The sequence below is a fragment of the Fistularia commersonii genome, chromosome 17, assembly GCF_037954325.1.
Source record: "Fistularia commersonii isolate RoL2024-O1a breed Wild chromosome 17, RoL_Fcom_v1.0, whole genome shotgun sequence".
Taxonomy (NCBI): Eukaryota; Metazoa; Chordata; class Actinopteri; order Syngnathiformes; family Fistulariidae; genus Fistularia; species Fistularia commersonii.
This window is the reverse complement of record NC_141300.1, coordinates 3,454,304-3,472,318: the sequence shown is the minus strand read 5'-3', so window position 1 is coordinate 3,472,318 and position 18,015 is coordinate 3,454,304. Positions and strand designations below refer to the sequence as shown.

At 40.5% G+C, this 18,015-nt stretch overlaps 2 protein-coding genes across 4 annotated transcripts; one reads left to right on the top strand and one right to left on the bottom strand.

Annotated features, from left to right (window-relative positions):
• Positions 1–1,011: 1,011 nt before the first annotated feature.
• dennd11 (DENN domain containing 11) lies at positions 1,012–11,443 on the bottom strand. The gene is made up of 9 exons (XM_086163183.1): positions 10,662–11,443; positions 9,327–9,426; positions 9,076–9,234; positions 7,731–7,884; positions 7,448–7,586; positions 7,151–7,282; positions 6,904–7,054; positions 4,379–4,447; positions 1,012–4,269 (listed from the first exon to the last, which is right to left on the bottom strand). Exons 1-9 carry the CDS (start codon positions 11,047–11,049, stop codon positions 4,074–4,076), a joined length of 1,488 nt encoding a protein of 495 aa, XP_086019309.1. The 5' UTR covers positions 11,050–11,443; the 3' UTR covers positions 1,012–4,073.
• wee2 (WEE2 oocyte meiosis inhibiting kinase) lies at positions 11,162–17,830 on the top strand. Of its 3 annotated transcripts, none has more exons than XM_086163180.1 (12): positions 11,162–11,201; positions 12,935–13,197; positions 13,281–13,492; positions 13,615–13,672; positions 13,957–14,126; positions 14,216–14,337; positions 14,441–14,587; positions 14,676–14,780; positions 15,206–15,291; positions 15,373–15,543; positions 15,690–15,838; positions 17,476–17,830. In XM_086163180.1, exons 2-12 carry the CDS (start codon positions 12,943–12,945, stop codon positions 17,636–17,638), a joined length of 1,638 nt encoding a protein of 545 aa, XP_086019306.1. In that variant the 5' UTR covers positions 11,162–11,201; positions 12,935–12,942; the 3' UTR covers positions 17,639–17,830. The 3 variants fall into 3 exon arrangements, with proteins under 3 accessions (XP_086019306.1, XP_086019304.1, XP_086019305.1); XM_086163178.1 differs by lacking the exon at positions 11,162–11,201 and adding an exon at positions 11,590–11,625; XM_086163179.1 differs by lacking the exon at positions 11,162–11,201 and having other exon boundaries at positions 12,928–13,197.
• Positions 17,831–18,015: the final 185 nt, after the last annotated feature.

Sequence of the window (18,015 nt, the reverse complement as noted above, 5' to 3'; positions counted from 1 at the left end):
GACAGGCACAGGGTTTGGTTGGGGGTGTGGAGGGGTTGTCTGTGGATGTTTGCTTTTTTGAGCCTAAAACTGTGCAAATAAGCTATTCAGGTTGTTCAGCAGAGATGTTGTTGTTGCAGAGCTGCGAGACAGGTTTGTAGTCTATGAGGGTCTGGATTCCCGGTCACAGGCTCCACGCATCCCTGCTGTCCAGTGTGGTGGTTATCTTGCTGGTTTAGTTGCATTTGGCTTTCCTGTTGCCACATGACAGGTTGACTCTCGCTGCTCTCAGGCCAGTATTGTCCCTGGCTCTGAGGGCTTTGTCTCTGGTCCTCAACAGCCGGTGGACATGCATTGTCAGCCATGGTTTCCAGTTTGCTTGGGTTTTGACGGTTTTAGTGTGGGTTACATCATCAGTGTATTTGATGAGGTAACAGTGTCTGTAGACTCCTCAATGTCTGTTTGGCCGTTGTATGTGGGTGCCTGTTAAAACGTTTCCTAGTCGATCTTGTCGAAGCAGTCCTCAAAAGCAGGGGGGCTCTATATGGCCATAGCATAGCTGCTTCCAAACCAGTCTGGTGACTTTCACCCTGGATGTATAAGCCAGCATTACAGTATAACGGTGATGTTGTCAGAGTCCAAGGTGGGGGACTTGTATGCTCCTTTGTGGGTAGTGTAGACCAAATCAGAGGTGTTGTCCCCCAAAAATTGTGTTTTGCATGTTCTGTTTAGGTTTATCTAAATGGAAAAAAAGCTTCCACTAAATCTTCATTTTCCTATCTTTATGCACAACTTCAAATACATGTATTAGTCAATGATTATTATGTACTTCAGCCATTGCTGCTGTTCATTGATGACAATAAGATTGTGGTGATTATACAGTTGAGCTGTAGTTTTTTTTACTGATGAGAAGAACATGCTGCTTGTTGGAAGTTAAATATATGTAGTGAAGTCATATCTTGCTGATCCAGACCCAAAAATATCAGATCATGCGTATGTACAGAAGAATTGAATGTATGAGTCACACAATTAGATAACTGAATTAATGTTTTATTGTTGCACAAAGGCAGTACAGTGTTGCTAATGCTATTGCCTTCATGTGTACAGTAGGTTACTGACATCTCTTATGCTGACACTTGATCTTAATCGACACTTTGAAACAAGAGACAAAGTTTCCACTGCTTAAAAATGTTACTGCATGTGTGCAATATTTGTTGTCTCGGACATTCAGTTGAGTGTCACGCTGCACAAAGGAATCATTAAGCTAATGCTGGTGTGAAAAACTTCACAAAGAAGGCATTTTATACAGAAATGTGTGTGCTGTGTACACTCCCGTATATTGAACATACACCTGTTATGTAAACAAGTTCATAGGCGAGAGAATGTGATTGGTGAAAAGTAAATAAAGAAGTCACAGTCAGCAGTTTCCACTGGAGAGAGAAAGTCCCTCAGGAGTGCAAAGGACAAGGTACTTAATTGTTCAGCAAACACTTTTGACGTACATACAGTAAGTAATAAGACTTTAAAATCACATTTCCTTAAGGCCCCATTAAATTACAAACCTCAAGTGCCCCTCTCTTTCAAATGCAAAACAGTAGTGCACTTATTCCGTTTTTCAACCAAATAAAATCAACTCAGGGAACATCTTGGCAATAAAATCAAGATATTGCAGGCTGTAAGACAACTCTAAAACAGTAGTTCTCTGCTCCAATATCGGGCCTCGGTGGATTTAAATCGTAGCACATTTCAGATAGCAACTCAGAACCATTGCTCCAATTTGATATCAAGTTTAGTGTTTAGTGTTCCAACATGGAACAAATGATCACCCACATTGGCAAAGAGATGAACTAACTAAGCCTGTCTGCCAGCAGTATTCAAAAGAGTCAGTCCATCACTGGAGCTGGAGTCACTGATGAGACTGCCATGAAAAGCCAGGGCAGATAGTGGGGATGGGCGTCTTTCTGCTTCAATGCTCGGCCCACCCCATGACATCATCAGATCCCCAAAAACCCGAAAAGGACCTCTGTGTCGTGAGGAGGATCTCTGCGAAGCTCTCATCAAAACTAAACAAAGAATCATCACATAAAGGGCTCTTCGTTCAAAATGATCTAAGGTTGCATTCGTTACCTTCCAGCCTGTGCAGTTTGAGAAGTAGATTCACAACTCAGCACTTGCTGAGTCTCAGACTGTACAACCACATGTAGTGCAGAACAACATGACAAAAAGGCGTGATTACTGTGTGCATCAAGAAATTACACTCCAGGCAGACATGGTGCAGCATTTGTGGTAAAGTGGTGTTATGAAATTACATTCATTGAAAAAACCTCCGCCAGCAAAGACAAACACAGAATAAGATACAATACTCAAACAGCAAAATGTTCTGTAAATGATGACTTGGTCTGTGGTTGGTCACACTTAAGTTGGATCAGTCTCATAAAGAAAAAATAGATATAGTGGGATTCATTCATGTATTTCAATTAGCTTCTAGTGATATGTAAAAGCAAACCTCTCTCTCATTATATATATATGTACACACACACACAAACATATATATATATATATATGTGTATGGATTTCTATTGCATATATTCCAAATATGTATACTGAATTTTCTTAACATATTTTACAAACAAGCATATATTTTTGGGTTAGGAAACATATAAATTTACATGGTGTTTAAAATAAAAAAGCGATGTTAAAATTCCAAATAACACCCAAGAACAGGCTTCCATAAAGAAAAAAAAAAGATCTTTTTAATGCCATCATAATAATGATGATTAGGGAGTAGGAATTTACTGTATCAAATTTGAAGCTTCAGTTGGTAAAAGATTGAAAAAAGGGAGATTTTTGACGGATCAGAATGGTATCTTGGTATGGTATATAAAGCATGTGCAAGTAATAATATTGAAACTGTGATGAGAGATAAGGTACTGAGGATGACCATATGGTGATGCATTCATTAACTCCCTTTTCTCATGCATCTTTTATATTGTCTTTTCAACAGTAAATTCTACATATGTATGAAAAAAAAAAAAACATTTGAGAATCCCTCTGTTGTCATTTATTCAATATGACACTGATCTGACTCTGCTTTAATAGGTGTTAATTTATATTACATTAAAAATGTGCAAAATGTTTAAGAAAAAAACAAGACCCATAAACAAACATAATTGCCTTTTACCTCAGACTGATTTAGTAAAAACAAAATGTTGACCTTATGGTCAAAAACGAACAGGTATTGCTTGGCTGTAAATAGCGAATACAGCGGTTTTTCCTCTGACTATGAATCTACTTGCATCCATTCACTTTCAATACCCCTTGACTCGCGGGCTAATGAGCACAGGAGCTGATCTCGGCTGTCATCGTTTGAAAAGCGGTTCTCCGACCTAAAACCCCTCCCCAGTGGATTACAGAGTGTAATGTATGTAAATTCACTATCTCGTTCACACAAAAACAAAATTCAAAGACCTCAATTAACCACAGCACAGTTTTGAGATGTAGGAGGATGCCGAAGAACCAGGACAGAACCCATTCAGGCACCGACAAGCCATGCTGACCAGAATTAACCCAATACCTTGTTGTGAGTGTGTACCACCACTGCGCGCTGTCTTATCGACATTTTAAAGTTCCTGCTCTCTATTATTCAACATTTAGGGAACCGATGAACCTCCAATAACAAACTCTCATCAACATAGCACAGCTCATTTTTAAACAAACAAAGAAGGCTGGAAATAATTGAAGGAACGGAAAAATTAACATGATTTGATTCAGCTGGGAATCACCCTCACATGATCAACAAGTCTATTTCTTCATCCAGACACAGTCCCAACAACAACAAGCAGTTTTGTCAAAAGAAATTAAACTACAGTGCGGAGTGACTTACAGTAAGAGCGCAGAGTAAAAAGAGTCTTTCACACAAACAGGTTGGATTCCAACCCCAACGGTCAGATGAGACACTAAAAAGGGGGGGGCAACGGGAGGTGAGAGATGAAGTCCCATGGTGAAGGCAGTGATTTTTGGGGTCTCAGTGAGTGTGTATGTGTTTGTGTTTGTGTGAGTCTTGTGCTCACAGATATCCAGCACTGTCCCCAGGCTCAGGGGCAACAGAGGTTGTCTATGACCAGGGTGATGTCAATCCCATATACTGCCAGCAGCTCAGCGAGGAAGGGACGATCACCCTGGGGATCCAGCCCCATGGCCCTAACATGGTCAGCTGTGAGGGTGGGATCTGTGCTTCCTGCAACCTCAGACAGCATCTGGAAAATGCGGTTGTTTAACTCCATGAAAAACCTGAAAGAAAATAGAATATTAAATTCCACAGAGATCATAATAAACTACTTCAAGGCGATGCTGCCTAAAGCATAGTCGTGGGGATTTTGCATTTGCATAACACACTCACAAAATGAAAAGATCCTCTTCATTCGGCATGCAGTCTCCATTCACCTCCTGAGAGTACATCAACATCTGCCTGTAACATAAAGCAGTCATCTGTTATTCTGAATTCAAACTCAAATCTAATACGTTGCGAATGAGCTCTCCATATTTTTTCCAATTGTACATTTGTAATACATTACATACAACTGCAGTTTTTCCCATTCAATGAGAGGGCATCACCTTGTGACCATGGAAGGAAGGAGATCTAGAATGATTATTTGAGTTTATGCACAACAAACTCCTTTTCCGTATTCAACGGAAAGTGTCCTGGATGGGACGCCACCTAGTGACTCCATAGTTCTATAGGGAGATTTCAAAGCTCATGCTGGCAAAGCATCGAACCCTAACTCAGACCGTCCGTCAAGCCTCAAACCAAACCTAATTCAAACAAAACAATGTGGATTCTAACCTGGTCATGTAACACTGGACCAGTTCTTGCAAGGATCCCGGGGGAGGGGAGAGGAAGGGGGTTTTGCGAGTCTGCTCATCCTCCTCATTTGCTGTGTATATTTGAAAAGGCATATGACCAGGTCCTGCAAGGCTTTCTGTGGGAGGTGCTGGGGGACTAGGGTGTCACAGAGCAGTTATTTCAAGTCATCCTGTTTCTGTAAGAATGTTGCGATAGGTGCATTTACCAAGTGGGTGCTAGGGTCAGACAGGACTGTCATCAGTTCTGTTAGTGATATTAAAATACAAGATTTCTTGGCACAGGCATCGGTAGGAGGCTGTTCTCAGGATTGCTTCTTTTGCAGACAATGTGGTCATGGTAGCAGGATCACAAAATGACCTCCAGCACTGGAGTATTCTGCAGTGGCACTTCCAAATTAGGGGCCATTATTCAGTCCCAGAAATGAGGAGTTTGCCACTCAAAGGGTGGAAAGGAAGTACAGCCCCAAATGAAGGCAGGTTGGAGCATTAACTGGCTTCCGGTGTAATGCAAAACTGTATCAGTCTGTCATGGAGGAGAAGCTGTGCCAGACAGCAAAGCTATTTGTACCCTAGCTCTAACCAGTCCGTTTGTTTTCAAATGCTTACTGATAGTCACAAATTTTGGAGCATGATCAAAAGACTGAGGTCTACAATACAAGCAGCTAAAATGAGTTTCCCCTGCAGGTTGGTCGGCTTCAGCCTGAGAGACAGGATGAGGAGTATGGACGTCTGGGGGAGGAAAGCTTGTCATAGAGCCTCTGCTCCTTCTTGTCAAAAAGCGTCAGCTGAGGTGGTTCGGGAATCGCAAATAGGCACTGACATATAAAAATACTTCAGGCAAATCCACTTGTCTGGATCATCAGCTGGACACTTACTGACCAGGGTAGACTTTCTGCTAATTGCCTGGATAGGTTTTTTGGACAGAGAATGAAATTCCTGAATCCCTCTTTCAGGGAATACTTTCATGAGGAAAGCTTTCTGTGGCAATTACAAGGGCCATGAACTCTTTCTATCTTGACCAACCCACAGATTTAGAGTTTTTCTCCTTAGGGATCTTGTAGGGACCCATGTCACACAGTGGTCAACCAGGAATAACATCGAGAAATTTGTGTGCCAGTTTTAGGTAACTAAGACAGTTGATGTTCCAACTATAAACTAGAGTCCAACCGGAAATACGTAACACACCATATTCAGCTCAGCAGTTGAAAGCCATAAAGCCATTAAAGTGGTAGAAAACCCTGATTTCTCCTGGATGGATGGATATATAGATAGATAGATGGATACACGCTATTTGTTTTTCCTTTTTTTTCCACCTGTTGGTTTCACGTTTTCCTGATAAAAGGAATTATTTCCTGATATGAATGGCTAGAAGTAAATCCATAGTTTGACAAATACAGTATACATACTTCCCTCCCTTTGTAATAGTTAGTAGCATTGACTAATGTCAAAGATTATAATAAATGCTAGGCAGAGAAATCTTAAAATGCCCTGAAATGCCACTACCACTCGGTTGTTATAAGGGCAAACTTCTTTGGTATACGAGAAGTTTGACAGAATAAACCATTGGCTATTATTCATCAACATCCATGTTAATTGTATAGTGCTAATTAACATCTGCTTAACTTACAAGAGGCTTAAAAACTTTGTACTTTACACAGGATGATCACAGAAAACATTACACTGATCACGTCAAAAATATCTCAAAATATGACTCATAATATGACTCAATATGAGTCAAGTTCTTGTTGTAGAAGTGTACCAAAAAAGCTTTCCTAAAATCCTATGCATAAGATTGATTGGTTTCTCGATAGGCTCCTGACAACATGTCTCATGACTCCATAACCTGTTTCTACACTCATGATGTGTTCTTGTCCTTTTGGGCGCATCAACCATCAAGCCAAATGAGTTGCAAAGAAAAGTCCATTCATATTTGTTTTCAGACGCCATTTCCATTTTGTAACCACCTGATTCCAAATATAACAATGCTATTTGCTATTTGATTAAAGTGCAAATACAGTAGATGTTTTCAATTTTAGCAGTATATGCTGTTATAAGGCATACCTCTGCTCACACAGCTTCCTGTACTTCTCCTTGTCTGCGGCATTCAGCCGCAACAGTGGCTGCAGTTGGGTCTTGTGTGTTTTCACATTCTGGTTATTGATGTACACATCGTACAAGTCCTTCTTGTCCTCAAAGATTTTCTCTGTGGTGCCTTGAAACATACGCAGATATGTTTTATCGTGAGAAATGTATTTCCTCGAATTTCAAAGCAGGTGCAATTAAAGATTGATATGCAAGTTGCACTCACAGGCCACATATGACAGCTCTGTCTCAAGGGCAGTTATGTCAGTTACGTTGATGTAGAAGAAAGGCCGTAATTCAGGCACTGACACTCCAATTCCAGGTATAGATATATTGGCCAGGCAACAACAACAGTACACTGAAAGAGGATGAGAACATTTAAATGAACATTTTCTCTTAGTTGCAATGTATCATTTGTGTTTTCTAAGAACGCAAGATATGGATTACATTTGAAATGAACTATACTACCAAACTTAACTATGAGAATGAAGTGTGTTTACGTATGCCTGGCCAAGCTTCTTACCCCTGTAGCAAACTACACCAACAGGTGGAGGAGAAAAGATGAGGAGGCGCTTCCTCAGCAGCGCAAACTTCCACAGAACCATTATCTGTTCCCCGAAGAACTGGATGAACTGGGACATGCAGCCTGCTGGGTGGGTTATCTACAAGGGGCAACCATATACAGTGGGGTTTCGTTTCATTATATAATCAAAATCAGGTCTAGAAATACTTAATTGATCCCGGAGAAAATTGATCAATTGTCCTGAGCTAGCACCAACAATTCAATTCAATTGCGGCTTCCGTACCCTCATTTCTGGATGCATGCAACGGTTTATGGTTGTCACACTCCAAGTTGGGCAGGCGGTGACCAGGCCGTTTCCCGACGGAGGAAGGATGGCTTTCTTATCGTCATAAAAAGCCTCAAGTGGTGAATATTGGCCCGGACACTGTAGCTGGTGTCTGAAAAGGAAGCAGGATATTTTTTGGCCTATAAATTCATATGGATTAAGCGGAGCTGAATGTCATACAGGTGGTCGTTCCAAGGGGTCCATTGCTAAGCGATTTCGTGGTTAACGAAACACTGTTTATACTATTTTACAGTACAGTATTTGTATACATATCGTCCATTTGTACTGTGCACTGCTGCCAGTGCATTCTGCGCATATTTTAATAGTATTGCAAAATCCGTTGTAACTCTGAGTCACTGTTAACCGAGTATTCGCTCAGTGAGGACCACCTTGTGCTGAGCCAAGGTCGATGTTTTTTGAATGCTTTAATTACACTCGTACTAAAGTATTTCATAACAGTCAGGTCCTCAAAACTTTTATCATGTTATCACCAGCAATGAGTTAAAGATTCACATTTGAGTCCAATAGACATTTTGGATAATGTTAAGATGTCGTTTACAAACACAACAAATTTGCTAAATATTGCAAGAAAATTTGGAAATTATTTAAAAAAAAACAATTTCCATAAATTATAAGAAAATCATCAATAACAATGTGGGATGCCCCCAATTTTTTATTTACCAAATATTAAACCTGACTTCAGATCCCCTGGTCTACAATTTGAATTAATTCAACTTTTAACATAAATTAAACATATTGGGATCCCTTTGATAATTATTGTCCGGTCAGAGCAAGACCATTACTTATTCCTGTGCTGTTGCTCGCTTTTCTAAATTGCTTTGAGGCATAATTTCATTCACATTCCAATTATACCAATTTTGCCTTTAGATTGACCCTGTAACGCGGATCACATTGGACACAGCATTTAGTATATCTATCTCAAGCTGTTACATCAGCTTGTTGATGCAGACAGACTTCAATCCCACAAAATATAAAAAGCAGGATGTCTTTGTAAACAACATTTAGCATCACATCAATGGATTTGTTACTTTGAACACAGGCTTTGTCATTTATCCGTGCATAGACAATGAGGAGGTAAGCCTTAGTTACAGGACTAATTTAGAGGAATAGGGTTGCAAAAATAGAACTAATGCCAAGGTTTCTTCCACTGCATGAAAATGGGCTACGCGAACAATAACTAGGTCCCCGGTTTTTATATTTAAAAGATGAGAAAACAAAATAGGTAGGGAAGAAGACGTGACAACATATACAGGTAAAAACACTGGAGCAGTATGTTACTTACCTGACTTGGTTCTCCAGGAAGTGCAAGTAGCGGTAAAGCAGAGTGTAGGAAGGCGAAAGAATCCCCACAGACTTCATCCTAGCTCCTCGTTCCAGCTTGTTCTCCACAGGCATGTTAGCAAAGCAGGCCAGGCCAAAGTAAGAACCTTTACGGAAATATCTAACCGAGAGTAAGATAAGACCAGGGGTAAACACAGCAGGAAAAGAACGTCTCTGTGGTTATTGACTTTGGGACCATGAAGCACCACATACATGAAGTCATTGGCGATCCGATGGGAACCACTGGCCATCGACTTGAATTCAACTCCCTCCAGGTTGATATCGTGAGGCAAGCACCACTCCACCATGTTCCCTGCCATTTAAATGTACGCACACATGCACACACATAAGTGTAGAACCTTCCCTTACAATGACTTTCATTTAAACCACTTCCTCAGATTTTGTCTCTACGAGTTGTCATCGGATGGCCATGATTCAGTGTTTCAGAAACTGAAAGTCATAGACCATCTTCCTCCTTTATATGCACACCATTTTTAAATGCAATACTGTACTGCACCCATGTTCAATTTCCATAGGACGCCTTTCTGTATGAAGTTTGCATGTTTTCCCCATGTCTGCATGGGTTTCTTCCAGGTTCTCTGGTTTCCTCCCATAGTCCAAAAACATGCAGGAGGTTAATTGGAATAAATTTGAAAAATTGCCCAGATGCGTTACTGTGAGTGAATGTTTGTCTGTTGTTTATGGCTATGATATACTGGTGACCAGTTCAGGGTGTGCCCCACCTCTTGCCCAATGACAGGTGGGATAGGTTCCTGCATCCCCATGATCCTAAGTGCAGGATAAGCAATAGACAATGGATAGATAGATACTGTACTGCTCTGCAGATACGTTTATGATGTTTAACCATTTCAAAACGATATCACACTAGGTGCATGGTCTGCTGATTTTATCCATTAAAAACATCCTTTTTACAAATACATTTTATCATTACAGATGAAAGCCAATATGTGCCATAGTAACAACATCCATAGACTGACATAATATGAAATATTAACATAATGTATAAAGAAAAAATATGAACATTTTTCTCAAAATGTGCGCAGAGCAGGCAATCATTTCCTTCGTAACTAGCACTCTGTTTTTATAGATAAATCAACAGTATTATTTAGTGTTATTAGCATGACAACACTGTACACGATGACCAGATTTCATAGGGTGAAAAAATATGATGAATTAAACAATATTTAGACAAGTGTGCATCAGTCATATTTTGGGGGGATTTATGGCTAGTAATGTTGACTGGCTTAATATCAAATGAAATTAAAGAATGTCAAGAGGTGTCGGATATCTCAATCTATTCTTCAAATCTCAATTGTCTACATCTGCTTTAAACAATATCTTTTTAGGTCAACTTAAACCCCACTTTTAGGATGTGTCAGCATTTGTTAAATTGACATAGCCTGGATTATTACTATTATATCATCCATGCATCCTTGTTCAGCAATCTAAACCACAACAACATAATAAAAATGATTTCAGGCACCTGGTTGGCCTATTCGATTAAGATTCTTTGGACAGCTTCCTCACCTGATCTCGTGTCAAAGGTAACCACGAACACAGCCACGATCTGATCTTTTTCTTCCCACTGATCTCTCATCGGGAGGCCGGGGAACAGGACATTTTGGTCCGAGCTGAGCGGGTCCGGGCGCTCCAGCATATTCCCGGGGCGTTGCAACTTGCTCGGGCTTACGACCCCGATACCAGCAACAGCTGAGGGTTTGCAGGTAATGGTGTCGGTGCTACAGCTCCTCTCGGCGGAAGCCGCAGCGGCGGTCTGTGTCGGGCTGGAGGACTGCGAACTTTTCTTCGTATGTGCGTCCGCCTCCTGCGACGACGCCGGAGCCGCCTGGTTGGGACAGGGCGGTGGGATCTCCTCCCAATCCAGCAGCGGGGCTCGGTCCGACTGCTCCACCATGATAAGGCCGCCTACAAAGCGCTCCGGAATTGGAAAAAAAAAGAAAATAATCACTAGTACAATCCGACGGTACGGTAGACGGAAATGCTAAAGACGCTACAGGAACCGTATCATAACATGCTACTGCTCAGCGGCTTGTTTTGCTTCTATATGTAAGTGTGTGCCATCAAATGACAGGATGCTGTCCTCCTCCCGTCTTTGTGTTATGATGACGTAGCCGACTTCCGCCCACGTGTCTTCGTCAATGTTTTTTTTATACGTGAATTATTTATTTTTTTTACTCGCAAACGTTTTCCCCATCGCTGCATGTTGCTTTTAGTGTTGACTGGAGCCGTGTTGGCTGATGAATGACAGTCTATATTGTGCACATTTGTTCGATGATATAGAGACGAATTCACAAGACCCATTAAGTTATTTGTATATGGAGCAAAACCTTCGCAGTCAGGCGTGCAGTTTGCGGGCGATACAACCAATCATCGAGTGGGAAGTCAGTGACGCAATTTATTTAAACAGGAAGTTACCTTTGTACCTCCGCGCGGAATTCGACTGCGTTTGTTTGAGAAAAGCAGCAACTGCGTGAGTATATAAGGGTATGCGGGGGCATTGGTTCGTATTTTAAACAATGGTGTGTGTATTTATGAAAAATATTTCTATTTTTTTCTATTTCTTATTGCAATTTTTCTGCAATTCAAGCGCCATTGTTTTTGGAAAACTGCTGAAGAACAGATATCAGTCATTATTTACCCCTCCACATGTGGGCTCGTAGTGTCGCAGTTGCACCATCACTGTAAACATTTGAAATTGCCTTGGGCTGTGAAGGAGAATCAACATTTTCATTTTTTAATTGCAGTGCTGGCTACAATACTCGACAGAGGAAAAAATACAGCTTGTAACGATTTATTTCTATAAAGAGACCCTTGTCTTGCCAGCATAGGCTCTTGCTATAGAGGGGAAAAATCAAGTATGTCAAATCAGTTGTTTCAGTGACATGGAGACTTTGTCTTGTGAGATGGATGCTTTGTTGTCTCATTTTAGAAACTCAAGATTTGGGTTTTTATCCTCCTTATTGCTGTGGTAATTGTTTGAAACCAATACAGTGAGTGAAAATTCACTGTATATTTTTTCCAGCCATGTTTGGAGAACAGTAGCTGTATCACATTTTTGGAAGTAGTGCTTTTATGAAATCAGTGGTGCCCAACCTTTTTTGTACCAGGGACCAGTTTTAAGCATGAAAATGTTCCCGCAGGGGTTCAAATAATAAAAATGTTTGTCAGTTCACACTATTTAATCCGAATACAACGATTACACTTTATATTTGGCAATTACAATAAGGTGGAGGCGAAGGTGAAAACAGTCGTTTTTCAAACAAGACCTGGAAGGTCTAATGAAATACCTACGATTTGTACAAGAAAGATTTTCTTTGCGTACCGGTCCAGGGGACCGGGGGACCAGGAGTTGGGGACCAGTGATGTAAATTTAATAAGTCTGTTTTTTTTTTTTTTTCAAACTTTTAGTCATATTTAAAAAAATGCACTAAACCACTTAAAAAAAAAAACACTTAATTAAAGCTGGGATGACATCCAAACTTATCTGGAAGCTCAGTGTGGATAAAATAGTACGTCAGCTCTTTTTTCCCCAAGATGTTATAAATCATGACAGGGTATGTAAAAAAAATAAATTAATAAAACTTGAGGGTTTATATTAGGAGATATATTTCATCTTATTTTATATGTTGTTGCATTTTTTGAATTACTTAATGTTATTCATAACACGTTCTGGTTTTTATTCTAGTTTGTTTATAGACTAGATTATCAGTTCAATTATACTGTTTATGTCTTCAGAGCCCTTGAATAGTTCTAATGTATAATATGATTTCTGAACTAAGCCCACAGTATGGCGATGTCTTTTGATGGGATCAGCCAGCGACTTGATTTCTCAAGTTGCGGAGAGGAAGGAAGCAGCAGTGACAACAATTCTGATGACTGCACCTGCAGGATCCAAAGCCCCAGGACTCTGTGCAGGACGCCCAGAATTCAGCGCCACCGCAGCAGAAGCAACACTTTGACCACCCCTCTGCAGTGTACCAACCCCATCCCTTATGCCTCATGGAGAAAACTCAGGCTTTGTGACTCACCTAGCACACCCAAGGTAAAATATGACCATGGCTATTCATTTTTGGAAGAGTGTCTGATGTCTAGCCACTAAAAGCCCCCCTCCCCCCTTACCTCTAGAGCCTTTTGTCCAAGGCATCCCAGCCGTACTCAAGCACCAAGATAAAGTCCCAAAGGACCATGCGTATCGTCTCTGCTGCTGCAACGCTTGCCCAGGCACCATCCGTTAATGTGAATCCCTTTACCCCTGAGACAGTGCACTGGAGCAGCAAGCAGCATTCACAACCGCAACGGAAGATCAGCTGCCGAAGTGACAATGGTTATGGGCACAGGTGAGGTGTTTATATTCTCTTACTTCCTTTTTTTTTTTTTCCAATCACCCATGAATGTCCTGCTTTGTTCTCTACAGTACAGTTCTTTTCAAAAATACAAAAAGATCTCTTCCACTTTTCAGTTTGAAACACAGTTTAACGTCATCAGAGGAGGATGATGAAGCTTTTCTCCCACCAAAGGTACATCTATTTTTATCTGCTGAATAATCCTCCATTTTGGATAATTCTGATATTTCATAATCAGCTTTCGTCATCTTCTGGCTCCCTCCTCAATTCTTACTGTCCAAAAATGGCAAGTTGCCAGCCCTATTCTGGTATCGTTGAAGGAAATCTCTGAAGCTGCCAGAATCTTTCTTCAAGGAAATATAACCATATCTGGGCAACTGCTGGTTTTGTGACGCGTCCGCCTCCTCAAGTTATCAATTTCTTTCACAACCAGTCCTTGTGTTTATTTTCTCTGGCAGAAACAGGCTGTCCAAGCCTTCATGCTGTCTCGTTACGAGAGTGAATTCCTTGAGTTGGAGTGCATTGGTGTGGGGGAGTTTGGTGCAGTTTACAAGTGTGTGAAGAGGCTGGATGGGTGTTTGTATGCCATAAAACGATCCCGTCGACCCCTAGCTGGCTCCGCCAACGAGTGAGTCACAGTTCCCTCTGACCATAACTTCCTTAGATCTGTGTATTTACTTGTTAAACACCTAAACTATTCACTTTACACCCTCCCAGGCAGCTGGCTCTCAAAGAAGTATATGCACATGCTGTTCTTGGGCACCATCCCCATGTTGTTCGCTATTATTCTGCATGGGCTGAAGATGACCACATGATTATACAAAATGAATATTGTAATGGTGGGTTTGAGATGAACACCACAGGGAAAATTACCATTAATTTATCGTAATTACAAAGAGTAATCTACGTTTGTGGTTTGGTAACTGTGTGTTTGCAACTAAGGTGGAAGTCTAAATGATGCAATCAAGAAGAAGAAGGCAAGAAGTGAGAGGTTTTCTGAGCCCGAGTTGAAAGATCTGCTATTGCAAGTGTCCATGGGTTTAAAATATATCCATGGCTTGGGCCTTGTACACTTGGATATCAAACCAAGTATGTTTCAAGGAGAGCTTTGGAAATCTTTTAACTGTTTAAATCCATCTTATGCCTAAAAATGCTGTTGCCCATGAATTGTTTATAGGTAATATATTCATTTGCCAGCATGCCAGCAAAAGTGCAGTGGATGATTGGGAAAGCGAGGAGGAAGAGGAACGAAGAAATTCCGCAGGAGTCATTTACAAAATAGGTATAGTTGTCAACTTGATGTTAACCTACTATTACATGTTATATCATTTTATTACTTAAAGTAAAGCCAATGTTAAGATATGCTAAAATCCAAATGTATTTAAGTAAAATTATTTGATACTTTTTCATGCTTAGTGAAAAAGCATCTTAAAAGGAACGTAATGCATCATTAAGAAAAGTGAACTATAATTTATGGAAACAAGACCATAAATGTTAAAACTGCAGATACATATTTCACAGAGAAAATTTTCAAATAGAAAATTATGCTATACTAAAATTATTTTAAATGTATGTTGGAAAATAAGGGTTAATCAGCATGCCCAATTGGTAAATGGTAAAAACTAGATGAAATAAATAATTTCAGTAAATGAATGGTGATACAATGTCAGTTGACTGATTGTGGTCTATTGTAATTCTTTTTGGCAGGGGATCTTGGTCATGTCACCTCAACCAACAGCCCTCAGGTTGAGGAAGGGGACAGTCGCTTTCTGGCCTGTGAGGTTCTGCATGAGGTAATAGGTTGCTATAGAAACCAATTTAAAATAAACCGATCTGGATAGTACTGGTATTGTTTGGGTACATTTGCCCCCCAGGATTTCACCCACCTCCCCCTAGCGGACATTTTTGCTCTGGGCCTGACAGTCCTGCTTGCAGCTGGAGCTCCTCCACTGCCCCAGAATGGGGATGAGTGGCACTACCTCAGAGACGGACATCTTCCCAAGTTACCACAAGAGCTCTCATTGGCCTTCAGAACATTGCTCAAGGTAGATGTTTTTTTTTCAATTCAATCAAAATTTAAGGGACTTTGTTTTAGTCAGAATTTGTTTCATCAGATGTTTCTATTAATGGAAAACATGTTTTTATGATTGCTGCCACAAATATTGAAATATATCTTTTCTTTTTGTGCTAGCTGTTGTTGGATCCAGACCCAACGAAGCGACCATCTGCGAGGGAACTTTGCAAGAACACAGTTTTGAGGGATGAGAGGATTGTGAGGCTGGCAGCTCAGTTACGCAAAGAGCTCAATGTGGAGAAGTTTAGGACAGCCATGCTGGAAAAGTAAGAGCATTAAATGAAAAACTATGGTTCCTATCAAGCATCAAGTGGTGAATGGCTATTCTTCACAGATGAAGAAAGACAGCAGTGACATTTCAGAAAACTGTCATCCCCTAACTGATGTAAAGGGAAGGTTTTTCTTGTGCAGAATGTGTCTCAAAGTTAATGCACAGAAGCCTTAATCCTGGGTTTGAGGCTAAGTCCACTTGGTGCATAATTTAGAAGAAAAAAAAAAAGATACGCTGGCATGAGCCAGAGCTTAGGTTTGCTATGCCCTCTGCCTCTACCAGCAACAATGGTGTGATGAGTCAAAGCAAATTCTAAAAAGCACTGATATTGCTTCAGTGGTCATGCACCTTGATTTCCCCCATGCACAGAGATTGTGTACCAGATATTTTATCTGGTAGAGCTCTACATCTTAAATCAAACAAGCCAACTCTGTTGTCATATGTGTTCATCAGTTTGTTTTTTTTCTCTTTCCATTTATATCTAAAAGAAGAATAAGACTGTTAAGGAACCTATAATGCTAGGACAACAATAGTATAGCTTTGTAAACCCTAGTGAATGTGTCTTGATAAGAACAGATAAGTTGTCAGCCACCTAAGAAGACAAGTCCCAGTGGGAAATCATAAAATGCCTCACTTAATGAAGATTACCTAATGTAGTGGTTCTCAAACAATATGAGAAGGGCACATTTTTGGATGAAAAAAAAACACCCAGCAACATCACCAAACACGAGCGTAACAACATAACATGCTGTAGCTCAACTCAGCTGCCATTCAGTGGGGTATTTAATTGCTCTGCTCGTCAGTACATGTCAGTCATAGACACTAAACAATGACAAATTATTAGGAGTTGTTGACATTTTGGAAGAGAAGATAAACTTTATTAATCTCCATAGGGGAAATTCATTTGTCACAGCAGCGTAACAGTTATAATCTCAAAAAACAAAAAAGCCATATAGAGACAGAAGACAGCAAGACATCCACGAATAAATAGACAGCAGCAACACCAGGAGCAGCAACAACATCAGGGATAATAATGGAAAACATAAATGAACAGTAAGGGTAAAAAATACTCTCGAAATTCTCGAAAGTACCAGCGTTCATGGAACCCAAATCTCGGGTTTGGTCATGCACCTGTTATCCTTGAAATACGCCTTGTCTTTAAGTAATTGTCGGTCACTTGCTTTTGAAGTAATGTACCTACTGCGTGCATTACTGCCTGTCTCAATGCAATGTGTTCTGTAGCGCAGTGGTTGAATATCCCTGCACTAATAATGGTTGACAATACATGAGCTTTAAACTCATGGATTCAGGGCTGATTGACACAGGTAACTTGTTGACTCCTTGTCGAACCAAAACTTTACAGATTAGCAGACATCTTTCTTCAATACCAGGATTTGTTCCGACCCAGTAGTTATGTTCGGTTTAGCACTTGAAACACATGCTCGATTCTTCACTCTACTTATTTGATAGCGAGTTCATCTTACACTTGGACTGTTTTTTTTGTTTTTTTTAATTTAAATAAAAGCGATAGTTCAGCCCAAAAATGGGTGAATCTTTAGTTCCTCAATAAATAATGCAACTTTGAAAAGTTAACTCAATTCAGTAATTCATTATCGCATGTTTTCTTTGCAGGGAGCTCCAGGAAGCTCGCCAGGCTGCTCAATCACCTGAACCAAGCCTCCTCCCTAAGCAGAATCTGTCCACAAAGATTGGATCTCTACCCAAGGCAAGCAGGCTGGTGGGTAGGAGGACCTCACGATCCGTGAGCTTTGGTTGCCCAGGGTACGCTGTGTGATGGAACAACATGATGCCCATCAATGCCTATCACTCTGCTTCAAAACCATCCAAAGAAAATGGTTGATCCAGGAAAAGACTGGACAACCTGAGGCTGAACCGGTTGTACATGTGATTATTTCAACATCTGAATTGTTGTCCCTGACCAGCAACTTTTGTTTTTTAAACTGTGAATAAACATTTTAAGCATTTATCACTATCGTGTTTATTCTTATACCATTTACCCCTATCGATGAAGGTGATCGGAAGGACGACTTAGGCGTAGGTTATTTTCGAAAGTAGGAGCATTCACGGAACCCAAATCTCGGGTTTGGTCAAGCACCTTTTATCCTTGCAATACGCCTTGTGTTTTTCAATGCAGCCCCAGGTGGAAAGGGC

Coding starts and splice junctions, on each gene's coding strand:
- dennd11 (XM_086163183.1), bottom strand. CDS start 11,049: ATGGTGGAGCAGTCGGACCGAGCCCCGCTGCTGGATTGGGAGGAGATC. Junction 9,427..10,661: donor TACCTTTGACACGAGATCAG/GTGAGGAAGCTG, acceptor TTTAAATGGCAG/GGAACATGGTGGAGTGGTGC. Junction 4,448..6,903: donor AGGAAGCTGTGTGAGCAGAG/GTATGCCTTATA, acceptor TTTATGTTACAG/GCAGATGTTGATGTACTCTC.
- wee2 (XM_086163180.1), top strand. CDS start 12,943: ATGGCGATGTCTTTTGATGGGATCAGCCAGCGACTTGATTTCTCAAGT. Junction 13,493..13,614: donor GACAATGGTTATGGGCACAG/GTGAGGTGTTTA, acceptor TCCACTTTTCAG/TTTGAAACACAGTTTAACGT. Junction 14,588..14,675: donor ACACTTGGATATCAAACCAA/GTATGTTTCAAG, acceptor AATTGTTTATAG/GTAATATATTCATTTGCCAG.